Genomic DNA, 15591 nt, shown 5'->3' on the forward strand with positions numbered 1-15591 from the left:
GGCTCCTAAGTCATTAAGTAACACTTAAAGATAGAATATATTGGGCTGGGGATGTGGCTCAAGCGGTAGCACGCTCGCCTGGCATGCGTGCGGCCCGGGTTCCATCCTCAGCACTACATACAAAGATGTTGTGTCCGCCAATAACTAAAAAAAAAATTTAAAAAATAAAAATATTAAAATTCTCTCTCTAAAAAAAACATAGAATATATTTATAATGTATTTCTTTAAATTACCAGAGAAATAAAAAGTGAACATTTACAAGACATTAGTGGGATTCTTGAGAAACCCCAAAACATGTATATTTATTCACAGAATTCCACCAACCCTATATTGATAAAAATTGACAGACTTTATGTCAAAACCACAATAATGTCACCCAGAAATCAGGAATGTTGTAAAAATTAACAACATTCCATCAAGAAACAATTTTCAGTTCTTAGAATGAAACTAATACCCTATCCCTCAGAGGAATAATTTTTTAAAATCTATTTATTAAATGCCACTCATGTATGGTAGAATAACACCTTAGGAAAAAATGATAAACCAAGACTATCAGTGCTGTCTTTCAACTGAAGGTGTCCACTTCTAGTAACTAACTGATATGTTCCAACACTATTTAGCATGTTGCATATATTCCCACATTTAAGTGTATACTATATCATTTGATGTTATATTATCTATGACATACATATATAATTTGAACACATTCCTCCTTTTGTTCTAAATACTTGCCACACAGTGTATGCTTCAACAATATCCATATAAACCCCTCCTATTTTCCCACTCTATCATCCCCTTTATTTCCCACCTAACCCATACCCAAGACTATTACTTCCCATGGATTACACAACAAACTCAATATAGATTACATATAACAAAATACAGTTGAGAAAAACGATTAAAACACTGAATTCATACTTTAGCATTTTAATCATAGATAACCATTCTCATTGGGAATACACTCTCAGAAGGTTTAATGCATATAAAAGTTTTGTTCTTCTAAAAAATGGGATGTCAGTATCCAAACAAAACAAAATAAAACAAAAAGATGGGCTGATGCTGTTTTCCAAAGGATACAATACCTAATTAGTCAGCATTTGTTGGGGGTGGGATAATGAAATTAGAAGACCACAGGCCAGTGTTCTGTGTTATAATCCTGCCTTCTGAAGAACTGTGAAGAATTTGGAAATGGTTAAGTTCTTAAATGTTGCATTGCTTTACAGTAAATGCTTATGTGCAATGCTGAAAAGAAGGGGAAAAAAGCCTCTTGTCACCTGAGTGGAGGACATTCTTGCCAGCAGAAACTCATAGGGGTCTTGTCTGCCAGGCTTCTTTCGACAGTCATCATTCCAGCCATGTGAACAGTGGCTCCTCAGAGAGCACTGGCCAGAACAGAGCCTGCTTTCTCAGCTTGACCTGCAGAAAGCACTGAGTTAGCCAAAGAAAACAGGTTTTCCAAACTTGGCTGCACATAAGGACCACCGGAGGGACAAAGCTAAAACAGATTGGTAGGCTCTGCTCCAGCTCTACTAAATCAGAACCCCTAGAAGTGGTTCCTCTGATGGGGCCAGTGTGGGAGACAATGAACCGCAGGCATCAGAGTGCCTTAGAAGGAGAGAAGAGGGGCGGTGAGATGGTCAGGCTAAGCTAGATGCTGATGTTTTCTGTCCTGCTAAAGGAATGCTGCTGCCTAAAAGGGTGGGGGATGGCAAAGCCATTTCTACATCTCTGATGATAGAATAAAATAGTATTCTGTAGGTGTTGTACTAATGAATTTTCTCCAAGGAATGATCCAATAACAACAGATAGAACAGATAGGTTTTCAAAAAAAAAAAAGAAAGAAATTAAATGGTGGCAGACATGTCCAAGGAATATTGCAGGGATTTGATCCCTTCATGAATCTTGTAATAGATGAATGTGTGGAGATGGCAACTAGTGGACAACAGAACAATATTGGAATGGTGGTAATACGAGGAAACAGTATCATCATGTTAGAAGCCTTAGAACGACTATAAATAATGGCTGTTCAGCAGAGAAATCCGTGTCCTCCCTCCAGAAGCCCTGTTTAACTATGACTTGAAAATTGATTCATGTACATTTTCATATTAAACTTTTTGTTAAATAAACTTCAATAGCAAATAAAATTTTTAAAAAAAGAAAAAAATAAAATAAAAAATGGGATGTACTGTGGAAACAGTAGTGTAAACAGTTTTTCCTCTTAATATTACATGCTTAAATTTTTATGTAATTAAATGCAGACGCCTATTAACATTTTCAACAGCTACAGAATATTTCAGTGTGTAGGTACACCTTAGTTTGTTTAGCCAAATGTCTATGTTGAGACACTTGGGTCAATTCACTTTTTCACCCTTCAAAACAGTTTGAACAATGCACAGCTTCATCCAAGCCAATTGATGGATGGGATCCTAAGGATAACATTTCACAAGCGGAATTATTCAGTTGAAGGGCAGGCACATCTTGAACACATATCTCTATGGACCTAGCACCTTGTGTGCTCCCAGCAGCAGTTTGAGAGTTTTCCTCAACCTACACCATGGGGTGGGAGAGAAGTGGGTCTTTTCCTCTGTGGATCCCAACAACACTCTCTATAGTTCCTTAAAGTCCCCACCCCAACCAACTAATAAAAGAAATCTGATGCAAGCACTAAAAAGCATTCTTTCTTTGACTGCATTTTATTATTTCAAGGCAGCAACTCTTTTATCCACTTACATATACACTACAGTTGGCCAAGAAAAAGAACATGTTCCCAACAAATGCCCAAAGAACCATAAAAGAAAATTGGCCTCAGAAATCTCTGTTACCCAGCACCTAGTGGCTCAGAGGGTCTCTTGCTTCCATCCTGTCCTTACCATTCCCAGAGACACCACTGAAATGTCTTGCCTTTACCCTCTCATGCTTGGACTATGGTGGTAACTTCCTAACTGGTTTTCCAATCTCCAGTCACCATTCTGGCCCCACCCCAATTGGCACCCAACCTGCACACAAATCACCATGTGGTTTTCCTGGCATCCTGTCATTCCTCTGGACATGAAAGGCTTTGTTGTCTCCCAGGGTTAGATAGGCTAGTATTTGGAGGTCAAATGGGCTACTATTTGGACACCCCAGTGTAGCAATCAGGGGTGTTCCATGGACAGGACTCACCCCAACTCTCAGACCCTCCCCTCACTTGCCTCCCCACATATTGTACTCCAGGAAGGTCAGCCTGCTCCTTGCCTTTCTTCCACCCTCTTCGCTCCTTGAATGCCCTTCTGGCTTTTCTATCTTATCCTTCAAGCCCAGCTTACTTCGAGTGTCCTAGTGTCCCTCTCCTCTGTAAAACCTTCTCTGAGCACTGGTGGATTCAGCAGTTTCTGCTGCCTCTAAGCACTGATGGGGATGCATCTGGTTGTGACTGGATGGTCTGGTTTTGTTAATATATTTTTGTTTCCATACACCTTGTCTCTTCAAACAGACCATAAACTCAAGGAAAATGACAATGTCTTTTTTCTGCTGCTTAAAACACACAACTTTATTGATAAAACACAAGTTGTAGATTAACAAATGTAAACCAATACAAAAGTGTAACTAATCATGATGTATACTCACTGTATACAGAGTTACAGAGTAAAAAATAATGTAGGTATCAAGATCAAATCAATAAGTGCTTTCTTTGTACAAGCTCTAATACTCATCTAGCATCCTCAGAATGGTCCAGTCTAAATCCAGCATCAATCACTGTTGATAATCTGCTGTATTCATTATTCCAAAATAGCAGCTGAAAGCATTTTTGTAATATCAGTGAAAACAAAGAATTTACAAAACACATTGTTCCCAAGTGCAAACTTAAAAATTACCACAGTAATTTTGGGGGCAGACTCCAAATTAGAGTTTGGTTAATACTTTTAGAACTTTTACTTTTACCACCAGATCATTGTGATTTGCTAATGCTCTGATTTTCTTAACACATATTCCAGATTCTTTGAACAAGAAAAAGAGTGAACTTCTGCTGAATTCTTTTCTGGATGATGCAAGCCCCTCGCTTTTTATGTTGTCATTTATATTCTCAAAAAGCGTAAGGATATTAAGAAGAATCTCTCTATCCCATTCTTTATTAAAGAGGGAAATCAATTCTGATGGTACTTTACAACTGACCAGCTCTCTTGTCATGGCTGGATTTTCAGTGAAGTTTATAATTAGTTTCATAATCTGTATCTTGGTGAAATGATTTCCCAGGAATAACAATGCAAAAAAGTCTGGAAAAGAATAGGAGAGCAAATGTTGGTAATGATTAGTCACAGTCATGTTGGTTAACAGTCTTAGTCCAGCCATTTGCACAGCTGAGTCCAGGCGACAGACCATGGTGTCATCACATACTTGACTGATGTATGTCTTAATCTTGCCCTGATTTTCTGCATTCACACTCAAGTTATTAAGGGCATTGTAAGTCTTTTCCCTAATAATGGGATCTTTTGTTTTTATCAGTTTTGCAATAATAGGGACACCACCTAATTCACGTATGGCATTTTGGTTAAATGAATATGCCGCATTATTACCCAGAGTGACCAAGGCTACTTCTTGAATAAAAGGATCATTTGTTCTCTCCAGGATATTAAGGACCTTTTGAAGGTCGGGAGCACTCAGAATATCATCAATTTTATAGGGAAAGTTGAACTTGCCCCTGCGGACAGGCCATGTTGTAGCTGGAACCCTGGTGCTCTTGCTTCGTGACTTTCCCTTGGATTTTCCACTTGACCTGCTCACAGCCCTAGCCTTGGTGGGGTGGCAGCCTCCACCCCTGCCTCCTGGGCAGGGCAAACTCGGTGCAAGGGTCCTATTTCCAGAGATGTTGCCAACTCTAACCCCTTTGCCTGCCTTTGCACTTGCCTGTTCCTTCAGGATATTAAAAAGGGCCTTGGCCTTAGCCTCTAGGCCACCTCCACTCTGGGATCCCAAGTGAGCCTCCTTCTTTACACCTGGATCACTTTCAGGACCCAAGTTTACCTCAGGCCTGGCCTCTATGTCACCCGGAGATTGGGTTCCAGCCCTCACTCCAATATTAGTCTTAGATCCTTTATCAGGCTCCACCCCAATTTCTGATATGTCACTAGATTCTTCTTCTTCTTCTTCTTCTTCTTCTTCTTCTTCTTCTTCTTCTTCTTCTTCTTCTTCTTCTTCTTCTTCTTCTTCTTCTTCATCATCATCATCATCCCAGATTTTCTCATTCTCATCTTTTCCCCAGGTCAGTCTGTATACACAGTAGCAGGCACCAGCCCCGATGACCATGCCAGCTGCTACACAGCCAGCTTCCCTAGTTCTGCCCATGGTACAGCTGAGGTGAATCCCTTAACCCAGCACAGAGCAGGCTTGCTCTGGCCCAGAAAAATTCTTCCAAATAGAAGGTGAAGTCTTCAGCTGCTGAGGGCAGTCTATGTTGCAACTGCTGATACAGGGGGACCTAGGAATAAAGAAAAGGTTTCAGGTCATGAACTCCTCCTTTTGTGCCTCTGCATGCAGACAGACTGAACCACCTATCTGCAAACATATAAACCTATGAGATTATTGGCCAGGACTTAGGGACTAGTATCTAGATCACTGATTGCTTTCCTCTACTGGGAAGCTCATTTTGAAAAATTTCTCCATATCCAGACTTTCCCACCTCATGTTCCACCACTCCATCCAGGAGTGTTAAATTCAAAGTCTTTGATGAGTTCCCTATAACCTCTGCCTACCATATGTCTTGGGGAAGTGGTGTCCTCAATGCACAAACATGGGTTGATGCAATTGCTTTTTTCTCTTTGTAGCCTCCAAGTGCACTCAGTCCTGTAGATCTGCAGATAAGGGAATAGGGAGGGAGGTGCTGAGAGTTCAGGGGACAGATGGAACTCACCTAGGACAGTACATAATGTCCCTGTTCTGAATCACTGGCCCTTGTCTCTGGTTCCACAGTGTTTTTCAGCTTTTGTTACCCTCCTTTCCTCACAGAGTTGGAGCCTTGAAATTATCTTCCTCTCCCTCCTCCTTAGATGATTCTCCCTCCTTTCAATCACTTCCTCAGAAGGTGATGCCACACCCACTTATACTGATAAGGATGATGTAGGAGAGTAGCAACTAGAATCTAGATGGACCTGAAATGCGTGAAGACCTAGCACTCTGCCCTTGCTTCCCCAACCCCCACCATCTCAAAGGTACCAGAACATCCTCCCCACTCCCCGCCCAATTATACCAATTTCCCCTGCTAGGGAGCAATGTCCTTTCTTCTTCATCTTGGTTTCTGCCTCCACCAAACTTAAGGACTGACAAGCTTTAAGACTGAGGGCTTGGTAGACAGATCAACACTGTACCCCAAACAGTGAATCAGAGTAAATTCCTCACCATCCCAACTCCATGCCAGGCCTCTCTTGACACAGGCCCCCCTCCCAACCACCTCCTTGCCCATCTGGAGGTGGGCAAGGAGGTGCAGAGCACTTTCTTTTGCAAGCTCCCCATGTAGAGAGAAGGAAAAGAGGGGAATAAGAAGGAGTTCCAGCAGCCCCCTAGAGTTTAGAATCACCATCATCCTCCACCCCATAGGTCCCCAATACCATCACCTTCACTCTGACCTACTTGGATCTGCACAAATTCTCTCCTTCCTGCTGCTAGGGTTGGACAGGCCTTCAGGCGCAGGATTCACAGCCACGGGAGACACAGCAAAGATAGTTGACTCAGTGGATACAAGAACACGTCTGAGAATCCCAATACCAGCCTTTCCAGATTCGGGGTTCTGAATGTCAGGCGGATTTCACCTTTTTGCATCTCACCCATCCCCACTACTCTGGTCTCCGCCGACACCAGCCCTCCAGCTCCACCCAGCATCTCCCCCCCACCCCCAGCACCCGCAGCCCCAACGGTCGGCCATTTTCCCAGCAAAAACCACACCCCTTTGGAACCACTGGAAACGGGGGGAGGGAGATGGGATGCAGGAGTACAGAAAACTCTAAGAGTGAAAGGAGACCAAAGGATCTCTTCTGTTGCCCTCCCCAACAAACCTCACTCCCATTGATAACCATTTTTCCTTGTTGCGGCGGGCGGGGGGGGGGTGACGGCTGGGAAATTGCAGGAGTGTTAATAATAGCCTTAAATTGTGGAAAGATCCTCAGTCTTCCCCACCCTTCCAGGGGCTGTGAAGCAACCCTAGCTTTACACTGACCTGCAGGAATTCGTGGTGGATTAGTCTTTGCTCCAAATTTTACAGTGCCTTACAGGGAGGGGGGGGGAGGAAATGAATATGAATATGAATATGACAGTCATCTAGTCACACGGCCCCAAAATTCTGGCTTGGTAGATGGACCAGAGCACAAGACAACAATCCTACCCTTCCCGATTCAAAGCCCTGGGATGCCAAAGATTCCCGCTCCTATTCTGGGGTCTTCCCCGAAATCTGACACTCCAAATTCCACCATTTTTATTCTAGGAAGGGCCAGGGATCGTGCAAGCGTGTGGAGAAAGCACGCCAAGACTTTTCGATCTCCACCCCCCACTACCTAAAAGGCAGGGATTCCCAGGAAGCGCCCATTCACGCACAGACCTGCTGGGATTCAGGCAGTTACCTCCTCCTCCTCCTCCTCCTTCCCTCCGCCGCAGCCAGCTGGTTCTCTAGGCAATAACAGGGAGATCACAAACAGACCAAAGGAAGACCAGTATTAGAAGGACGTTTGCACACGTCGGCTCCAGCTCACGTGAGGGCCACGTCACCCATGAGATCAGGACCCCAATTACCACTCCCACCAGCAGTGCGGCAGAAGTCGGCCCTCCCCCTACCTTCCCTGCCACATCAGGTCCTGCCACTCATTTTCCTCTTTACCAATTCCAGAGACCATAATTAGCTTCTCCTCATGGTTGCAATTTGCCTTTCTTTGGTTAACACGGAGAGACTGCATCTGCTTGCATGTCCACCGGCCTTTTATTCCTCTTTGAGGAATAATTTTGTATCTTCTTTATTTCTAATCCAACTGCTTTTCCCTTCACTTCCCACCCCTTCAGCTATGAAGGTCCAATATTTTTACTGCACCCCTATGCCAAATCAGGGTGTGGGCAGGATCTCAGCAAAGGATGACAAGTAATAGGAGGGTCTTACTTTCTTAAATTTTTCTGTTCAATTTATCATTAGTGCATTACTTTTCCATTGAGAAAATAAAAAGTGCCCATTTTCATTTGAGTGTAAAATTTGAGAGGAAAAAATAGGCCTTATTAATTTCATTGCATTTGTTTGTAACTCAAGAAAAATGTTTGTACTAGTTACAGCTGAATAGTAGCTTTCAGACATACTAACTTGTTTTAAAATTGAAAACTGAAAATGTTTACATGATCCATAAATTAGTCCATGAAGTGAAGATCAGTAGTCCAATCTTGGTCATTTTATGCAGACGGCTCATTTACTTTTTCTCCTTTTGACTCAACTTTCAATTTGGTAAACTAAAAGCAAGAAAATATTGCCTCATTTGATTTAAGAAAAAACATACATTTAAGTTCCCAAAGTCTTGGCTGACTGCTGTGTGAACTTCTTGTGATTTGATGGCTGTACGGAACACCTGCTCCTGGATCAGATTACAATCTACTAAGGCTGAGACAGCTGAGAGTGAGGGAGGCAGAGATGGTCCCATCCTCCCTGCCCTGTCAAGAAGTGGGGGACTAGCTACCCTTTCAACCCTCCCAGATTCCAGAGCCTCTCATTTTGGTGTATTCAGGCACCTGTTTTTTATTCAATCCAAAAATAAGTGTGGATATATGATTAGATGATAAATGTCACGCTATGCAGCTGACTACCTGAGGTTCCTTCATTTCCTCCCCCAAAGTCCCACAGAGGTAACTCAACAATGCATAAATAGAAATCTGTTCCCTACCACCTTTCCTCCCTTATTTACAGTGCTTCTAACACTGCTGTCACCACCTGATCTAAGAAGTACAACCTATTGAGCTTCTCCTCTCTGGCCTCCTTAACTTCAAGTCACCCTTGAAGGAACCTAACCTTGCTGCAGTTTCACTGCCTGCCACTTTATACCCACCTCGGTACATCTTCAGTCGAATATGTACACAGGTCCAAGGAATAATTCACACTGGCCACACTTAACTTAGAGTAGGTATTCTTACCTCATCAATTCTGTGAACCATCAGAAATTGTATTAAAGTTGTGTGTATACACAACATGTTCATTTCAGTAGAGAGAGGAATCATAGCTTTCATCAGATTCTTACAGACATATATGGCTAAGACATATATGACTTTAAAAGACTTAAAACTACTCTCTTAGAAAAAAAGGATATATCTCCTCAATAGAAAAATCAATATCTATCTATCTATCCCCCCTCATGATATACACTTATTTCTTTTAAACATGTGCAGTAAGAAAATGTGTACGGGAAAAGGTAAAAGGGCCCTGCAATGCCCATTAGACTAACATCCACTTTTAACAATTTCTGCCTTACATCATGCAAATATAAAGAACATATGTGTGAAGATGTGTCAAGTTACAAGGTTCAACAATCAATATATAGAATAAAACTGTAAACATTTAGTAAAATAAATCTGTACTTTAAGAACCAATATCTTGGGCTGGGGTTGTAGCTCAGTGGTAGAGCACTTGCGTAACATGTGTGAAGCACTGGGTTCAATTCTCAGCAACACGTATAAATAAATAAAGTAAAGGTCCATCGACAACTAAAAAAATTTTTTAAAAGAACCTATATCTTTTTTTAATATTTATTTTTTAGTTTTAGTTGGACATAATATAATATTTTATTTATTTATATGAGGATCAAACCCAGGGCTTCACACGTGCTAGGCAAGCACTCTACCACTGAGCCACAACCCCAGCACCAAGAACCGATATCTTTAAAATGGAGTCTTTCTACAAGGGAGTAATATTCAGGATATATAAGGAACTCAAACAACTCAGCAGCAAACAAATAATCCAATGTAAATGGACAAAGTATTTGAATAGGCATTTTCCCAAAGAACATGTAAAAATGATCAACAGATATATGAGAAGTCCTCAACACAGCTAATCATCAGGAAATACAAATCAAAACCATGACGTATCACCTCACTCCAATAAGAATGCCTATTATCAAAAAGACAAAATATAGCAAGTGTTGGTGAGGATGTGAAAAAATTGGAACTCTTGTATAATACATTGTTGGTGGGAATGTAAAATGGAGCAGACATTATGAAAATCATATAGGGATACATCCAAAAATTAAACTTCAAAGTTAATATCTGAAAGTATTGAAATCAAGGTTTCAAAGAGATGCCTGTACTCTCATGTTCATTGCAGCATTATTCACAATAACCCAGTTTTGCAAACAAGCTGAATGTCCATCAACAAATGAATGAAGAAAGAAAACTTGGAATATATACAATAGAATGTTATAGAGCCTTAAAAAATAAGGAAATCCTGCCACATGTGATAATATGGATGAACTTGAAAGTTAAGCTAAGTGAAATATACCAGTCACAAAAGAATAAATACTGTGTGATTCCACTTATATGAAGTATCTAAAATAGTCAAACTCATAAAACAGTAGAACAGTGTGGTTGCCAGGAGCTGGGTGGAGGGGAGATGAGGAGTTGCTGTTCAGTGGGCATAAAGTTTCAATTATATAAGATGAATAAGTTTTAGAGATCTGCTAAACAATGTTGTTCTATAGTTAACAAAACTGAAAATTACAGATGATACATCATGGCCATGGTTTATAGAGGAAAAATGACAGGAAACTCTTAATCAGAAGACTTCTACTCAAAGGACAATAGTTGGCCCTGCATCAAAGCAGCCAGATGATTGTAAATTTATATATTCTAAATTAAAATAAAATGTCTAACATGTACTTTACTATTTTTTCCCATGTCTCTATTTTTCAATGAGCTAACTTACTAATTGCTTACAAGTAATTAGCTAAACTGCTAGTCCAAATTTCAATGGATAATAGGGTTTCTGCTATATTGTCAATAATTTTTATTTGCATATTTCAGTAGCATGCTGTTTGAGGAATGAAATTTCCTATTACATTCTCATTAGAGCATATTATTTATAAATATAAAATAGCTTTATTTGTACCTTTTGGTACACTTTACTTTAAATGTATTTCATATCTATCTTAGCACTCCTGATTTTTAAGATTTGAATGTGCCTGGCTTATTTTTTCATCTTTTTATTTTCAGCATTTCTTTGTCTGGTTTTAATGCATGCCTTATAAAGATCATATTTCTTGCTTCTTCTTTTTTTGTACTGGGGATTGAATTCAGAGGTGCTTTACTACTGAGTGACATCCACAGCCCCCTTACTTTTGTTTTATTTTGAGACAGGGTTTTTATTTTTAGTTTTTTTGTTTGTTTGTTTGTTTGTTTTTTTGATGGGTGGATACCAGGAATTGAACTCAGGGGAACTCAACCACTGAGCTACATCCCCAGCTCTATTTTGTATTTTATTTAGAGGTAGGGTTTCACTCAGTTGCTTAGTGCCTCGCCATTGCTGAGGCTGGCTTTGAACTCATGATCCTCCTGAGACAGGGTTTTTCTAAGTTGCTTAGGGCCTTGCTAAACTGCTGAGGCTGGCCTCAAATTTGTGATCCTCCTTCCTCAGCCCCTGAGTCACTGGAATTATAAGTATGCACCACCACTCTTGACCACTTGGTTCTTTTAAGCCCATCTGGAAAGTTTTTGTTTATTAATAGAGGAATTTAATCATCCACATTAATTGTGATTGCTTCATTTTGGTCTTATTCCTGCCAACATTTTGTTTTCTATTAGTCATGATTTCTTATTGCATCTTTTTGTTTTTTCATGGCATGTTTTTTTTTCCTTTAGTATCTTGCAAGTTCTACATAATTTAATAAAAATATTATCAAACATGTATAAACATATCTTCTACCAGTGCTACAATTTAATCCATATCTATAACTATTCTCAATCTCAAATAAGATATAACTTTTAATATTCCTTTAATCTTATCCTAACTCTGCTTCCAAATGTGTTTATGCCATCTTAAATTTCAGTTGTTACTTTATTTTAGAGTATGTCAGTATCATTTTAGGAATTCTTTCTTACAAATTACATTAAAATTCACAAATTATTTCTACTATATGTGATTGGTTGTGTACAGAATTCTAGGTTCATGTTCTTTTTTCTTCAGAACTTTAGAGACATTCCTCCATTATTCTGCTCTTTATTCTAGCATAAAGTTTTTTCAGACAAGAAAACCAGTGGTCTTCTCATTTCTTCTCTTTAAAAGTTAATTTTTTCCTCTCTCTGGAAGCTTGTATGGTTTTACGCTCTCTTTAAAATATTTTTTTAGTTTCCAATGGACCTTTATTTTACTTATATGTGGTGCTGAGAATTGAATCCAGTGCCTAACACATGCTAGGCAAGCACTCTGCCACTGAGCCACAATCCCAGCCCCCAGTTTTATGCTTTTTGTATAACTAAGAAGTTTCAATATGATGTGTCTATTCTTTCTATGCATGCCTTCAATTGTTTTCTTATTCAGCATTTGGTGGGTCATGTAGCTCTAGAGGATCAAGACCATGAGGAGAATTTTTCTATTATTAATTATTTATTTTTTCACAATCCTTGAGTAGCTATTGAATTGTCTGTATTTAAGCTCTGTTTCACATAAAATTTTCTAATTTATTTCTCTTTTAAACTAGAATGAATTCTGTGATTCTCACAATAATCAATTCTATCTCCAGCCATATACATTAGGTCCCTTAGCCCTTCTAGTGAAGTTTTATTTTTAATTTTACCAATCATATTTTTAGTTGACAAGAACTCATTTGGCTGTCCATTTTGTCTTTTTCAGAACAGTCTGTTCTTGTTCTATGTATGTAGTGTCCATTCAAGTTCTTCTGGGAACACAAATTAGAAGTTTCTTAAAGTTCTCTTATATTTTCTGTAAACTTTGAATAATATAGGATGACTTGCTTTACCTTTTATTTTAGGATCTATCTTTTATGCTATTAGGTTTACTCTATGTCTGGGGTTCTTTGTTTTTTGTTTATATTTATAATTGAGGCTTTATGTTGGTTAGTACTGGTGGTTAATGTAGTCTTCTACAACAGATATTTTTTATTGGTGCATCATAGTTATTCATAATATTGGGATTCACTGTGTCATGTTTGTATTTGCACAGAATATAATTTGATTCAGTCTCATTATTCAATACCTTCCCTTTCTTTCCTCTCCCCCTCCCCTGAACCACTTGCTCTATTCAACTTCTACAACAGTTAAAAAATCCAATTTCCCTCTTTAAGCCTACATCCTCAAATATAATGGATGACTTCAGGAGTCTATGTACAGTTTTACCTCTGGCTGAGGTGAATAGGTGGGAATGTATTCATGAGTGGAATAACGCCTTTAATCTGAGACAACTGCCTGTCCCCACCATAGATTCTGGATTTAATTTTTCAACTTGAAGATTAGATGGTTTGATTGGTTGGATGAAATATGGATTAAAAGGTAGCCCACACTAAATTAAGTTGAAATGCCAGAACTTCCATTGTTTACAATATCAGAAAATATCATAAGGCTTGGAGAAATTGGAATATTTGAGTGGATTTATCATATTAGACTGGCTTTCCCATGCTTAAAGGATCTAGAAGGCATATTTTTCACAGTCGTGAGAAATAAATTTATAAGGACAGATCCAGAATCATTGAAGTGCTCTGGAATCAGTCTTCTCTGAAGGGTAGGGATTACAATGAGAACTGATGCCACTGAACTGGGATCTTTAAATAAAATAGGGATAATTGGATTCTGAAGTGGCCAGGGCCAAATGACAGCACTCAATCAACAAAGGGAAAACAGGACGGATTAGCACAGTAAACAGAAGAGTCAAAGAAGTAAACAGAAGAGTCTCATTTGCAAACTTATGGCAATGCCTAGTTGATCATTGTATCCCTAGAAGTAAAGAAGTTTACAGGTTACTAAATTTTTACTTAATTTGTGTAAACTGATGAGTTTTAGGTTAAGTGGACAGAAGTCTAACTTAAGTCATAAATCTACACAGTCCTGGCCCCCCATGCTTGAGCCACTTTACAACCAAGAATCCTTCACATGAAGAGGAAGCCAGGTCCCTTTGAGGAAGGACTTTGTGACATTGCCAAAATTTTTTACTGGTAGTCCTCCCAGCCTTCCCCAAGGGGCTCTATGAACTGTGACCAAGATAAATATACATTGGAGAAAAGGAAATAAACAGACCTTGCAGGAACTACTGGCTCTGTACTGATATTAATTCCAGGAAACCTAAAACATCACTGTCCTCCACCAGTCAGAGTAGGAGCTTACAGAAATAAGGAGATCAATGGAATTTTAATTTAGGTCATTTCACAATAGGTCACATAGCCCCCCAAACCCATTCAATGGTTATTTCCCTATAATTCATAAGAATGCATCATTGGAATAGACATACCTAGCAGCAAGCAGGATCCCCATATTGGTTCACTTATTTGTGGAGTAAGGGCTGTTATGGTAGGAAAGGTCAAGTGCAACTAAACTGCCTCTACTTAAGAAAATAGGAAACCAAAGTCAATATTACAATATTGTAAGGGTTTCAAAGATTAGTGCCACCATTAATGACTTGATGAAGGGGTGATCCCACCACATCCTCAATCAAGTTGCCTGTTTGGCCTGTGCATAAAACAGATCTTGGAACATGACACTGGATTTTTATAAACTTAACTGAGTGGTAATTTCAATTGCAGCTTCTGCTTCAGATGCATTCTCATGGCTTGAACATAATAACACTTCCCTAAAAACTGGTATGCAGCTCTTGATCCAACAAATGATGTTTTTGTCAATAAGTACTTGTGAAGACCTGTGGGAGGCCATCCTCGCACGTGATTTGAGTTACCTCCCTGGCTGGCGAGAGGCACTTAGACACATCTTTGTGTCCAGAGCTTTCCCCACCCTTCTCAGGTCGGAGGGCTTGTCCATGTGGAGGCGTGTCTGGCCACAACCCTTGAAGACCCAATCGTCGCACCTGACCTTGGGACACTGCCCCCCTTAATCTTCATTGGATGGGATTTTCCCCAGAATTTTTTGTTCCCCAATAAATGTCCACACCCTGGCATGTTCTCTCTCTCGCTCGCTGGCCTCTTCAGTAAACCTCGCTACTCTAATAGGTAGCTTGAGACTGGAGGTAATAGTCCTAGAGCTGGTTTAAAGGTAAGTAGAGTCTGTCTCTTTAATTCAAACTCCCTTTTTGTATTTCTCATGTAGCTGAAACTTCATTTATGAAGCCTGTGCTGGCCGCGGGCTAAAAAGACCACCAGAAGCAGTTTAGTGAGATCCTGTCTCTAAATAAAATACAAAATAGGGATAAGGATGTGGCTCAGTGGATGGTGCCCCTGAATTCAATCCCCAGTACCCCCCAACAAAAGAAGATCAGTAAAACACCTTCATTATCCTACGTCAAGTGTCTATCACTCTCCACCTGTATGTCATAAATTAGTTCACAGTGATCTTGATATCATTTCCCTTCCACAAGTTACCATGCTTCTCCACTACATTGATGACAGTATGCTGAATGAACAAAGTGAGGAAGAAATAGCAACTACTCTAGAC

At 39.7% G+C, this 15591-nt stretch overlaps 2 protein-coding genes across 9 annotated transcripts; one reads left to right on the forward strand and one right to left on the reverse strand.

The window, feature by feature from the left end:
- Positions 1-1582: 1582 nt before the first annotated feature.
- On the forward strand, positions 1583-2095 carry LOC124075660 (small nuclear ribonucleoprotein G-like). The gene is made up of 2 exons (XM_046419208.2): positions 1583-1636; positions 1806-2095. Exons 1-2 carry the CDS (start codon positions 1583-1585, stop codon positions 2013-2015), a joined length of 264 nt encoding a protein of 87 aa, XP_046275164.1. The 3' UTR covers positions 2016-2095.
- A 1391-nt stretch (positions 2096-3486) lies between these two features.
- Armcx1 (armadillo repeat containing X-linked 1) lies at positions 3487-7716 on the reverse strand. Of its 8 annotated transcripts, none has more exons than XM_046419185.2 (5): positions 7565-7716; positions 7187-7234; positions 6604-6651; positions 5730-5828; positions 3487-5455 (listed from the first exon to the last, which is right to left on the reverse strand). In XM_046419185.2, exon 5 carries the CDS (start codon positions 5320-5322, stop codon positions 3883-3885), a length of 1440 nt encoding a protein of 479 aa, XP_046275141.1. In that variant the 5' UTR covers positions 5323-5455; positions 5730-5828; positions 6604-6651; positions 7187-7234; positions 7565-7716; the 3' UTR covers positions 3487-3882. The 8 variants fall into 8 exon arrangements, with proteins under 8 accessions (XP_046275141.1, XP_058427239.1, XP_058427235.1 ...); XM_058571256.1 differs by having other exon boundaries at positions 6600-6651; XM_058571252.1 differs by having other exon boundaries at positions 6604-6742.
- Between the last annotated feature and the right edge of the window lie 7875 nt (positions 7717-15591).

This window comes from Marmota monax, unplaced genomic scaffold (genome assembly GCF_021218885.2).
Source record: "Marmota monax isolate L192 unplaced genomic scaffold, Marmota_monax_Labrador192_F-V1.1 WCK01_AAM20220418_F8-fsc00206, whole genome shotgun sequence".
In the NCBI taxonomy this organism is placed as follows: domain Eukaryota; kingdom Metazoa; phylum Chordata; class Mammalia; order Rodentia; family Sciuridae; genus Marmota; species Marmota monax.

Excerpts from the sequence above, each read along its gene's own strand:
- Armcx1 (XM_046419185.2), bottom strand. The coding sequence starts at position 5,322 with ATGGGCAGAACTAGGGAAGCTGGCTGTGTAGCAGCTGGCATGGTCATC.
- LOC124075660 (XM_046419208.2), top strand. The coding sequence starts at position 1,583 with ATGAACCGCAGGCATCAGAGTGCCTTAGAAGGAGAGAAGAGGGGCGGT. Across the intron at positions 1,637-1,805 it reads AGAAGAGGGGCGGTGAGATG|ATAGAACAGATAGGTTTTCA; the intron begins GTCAGGCTAAGC and ends CAATAACAACAG.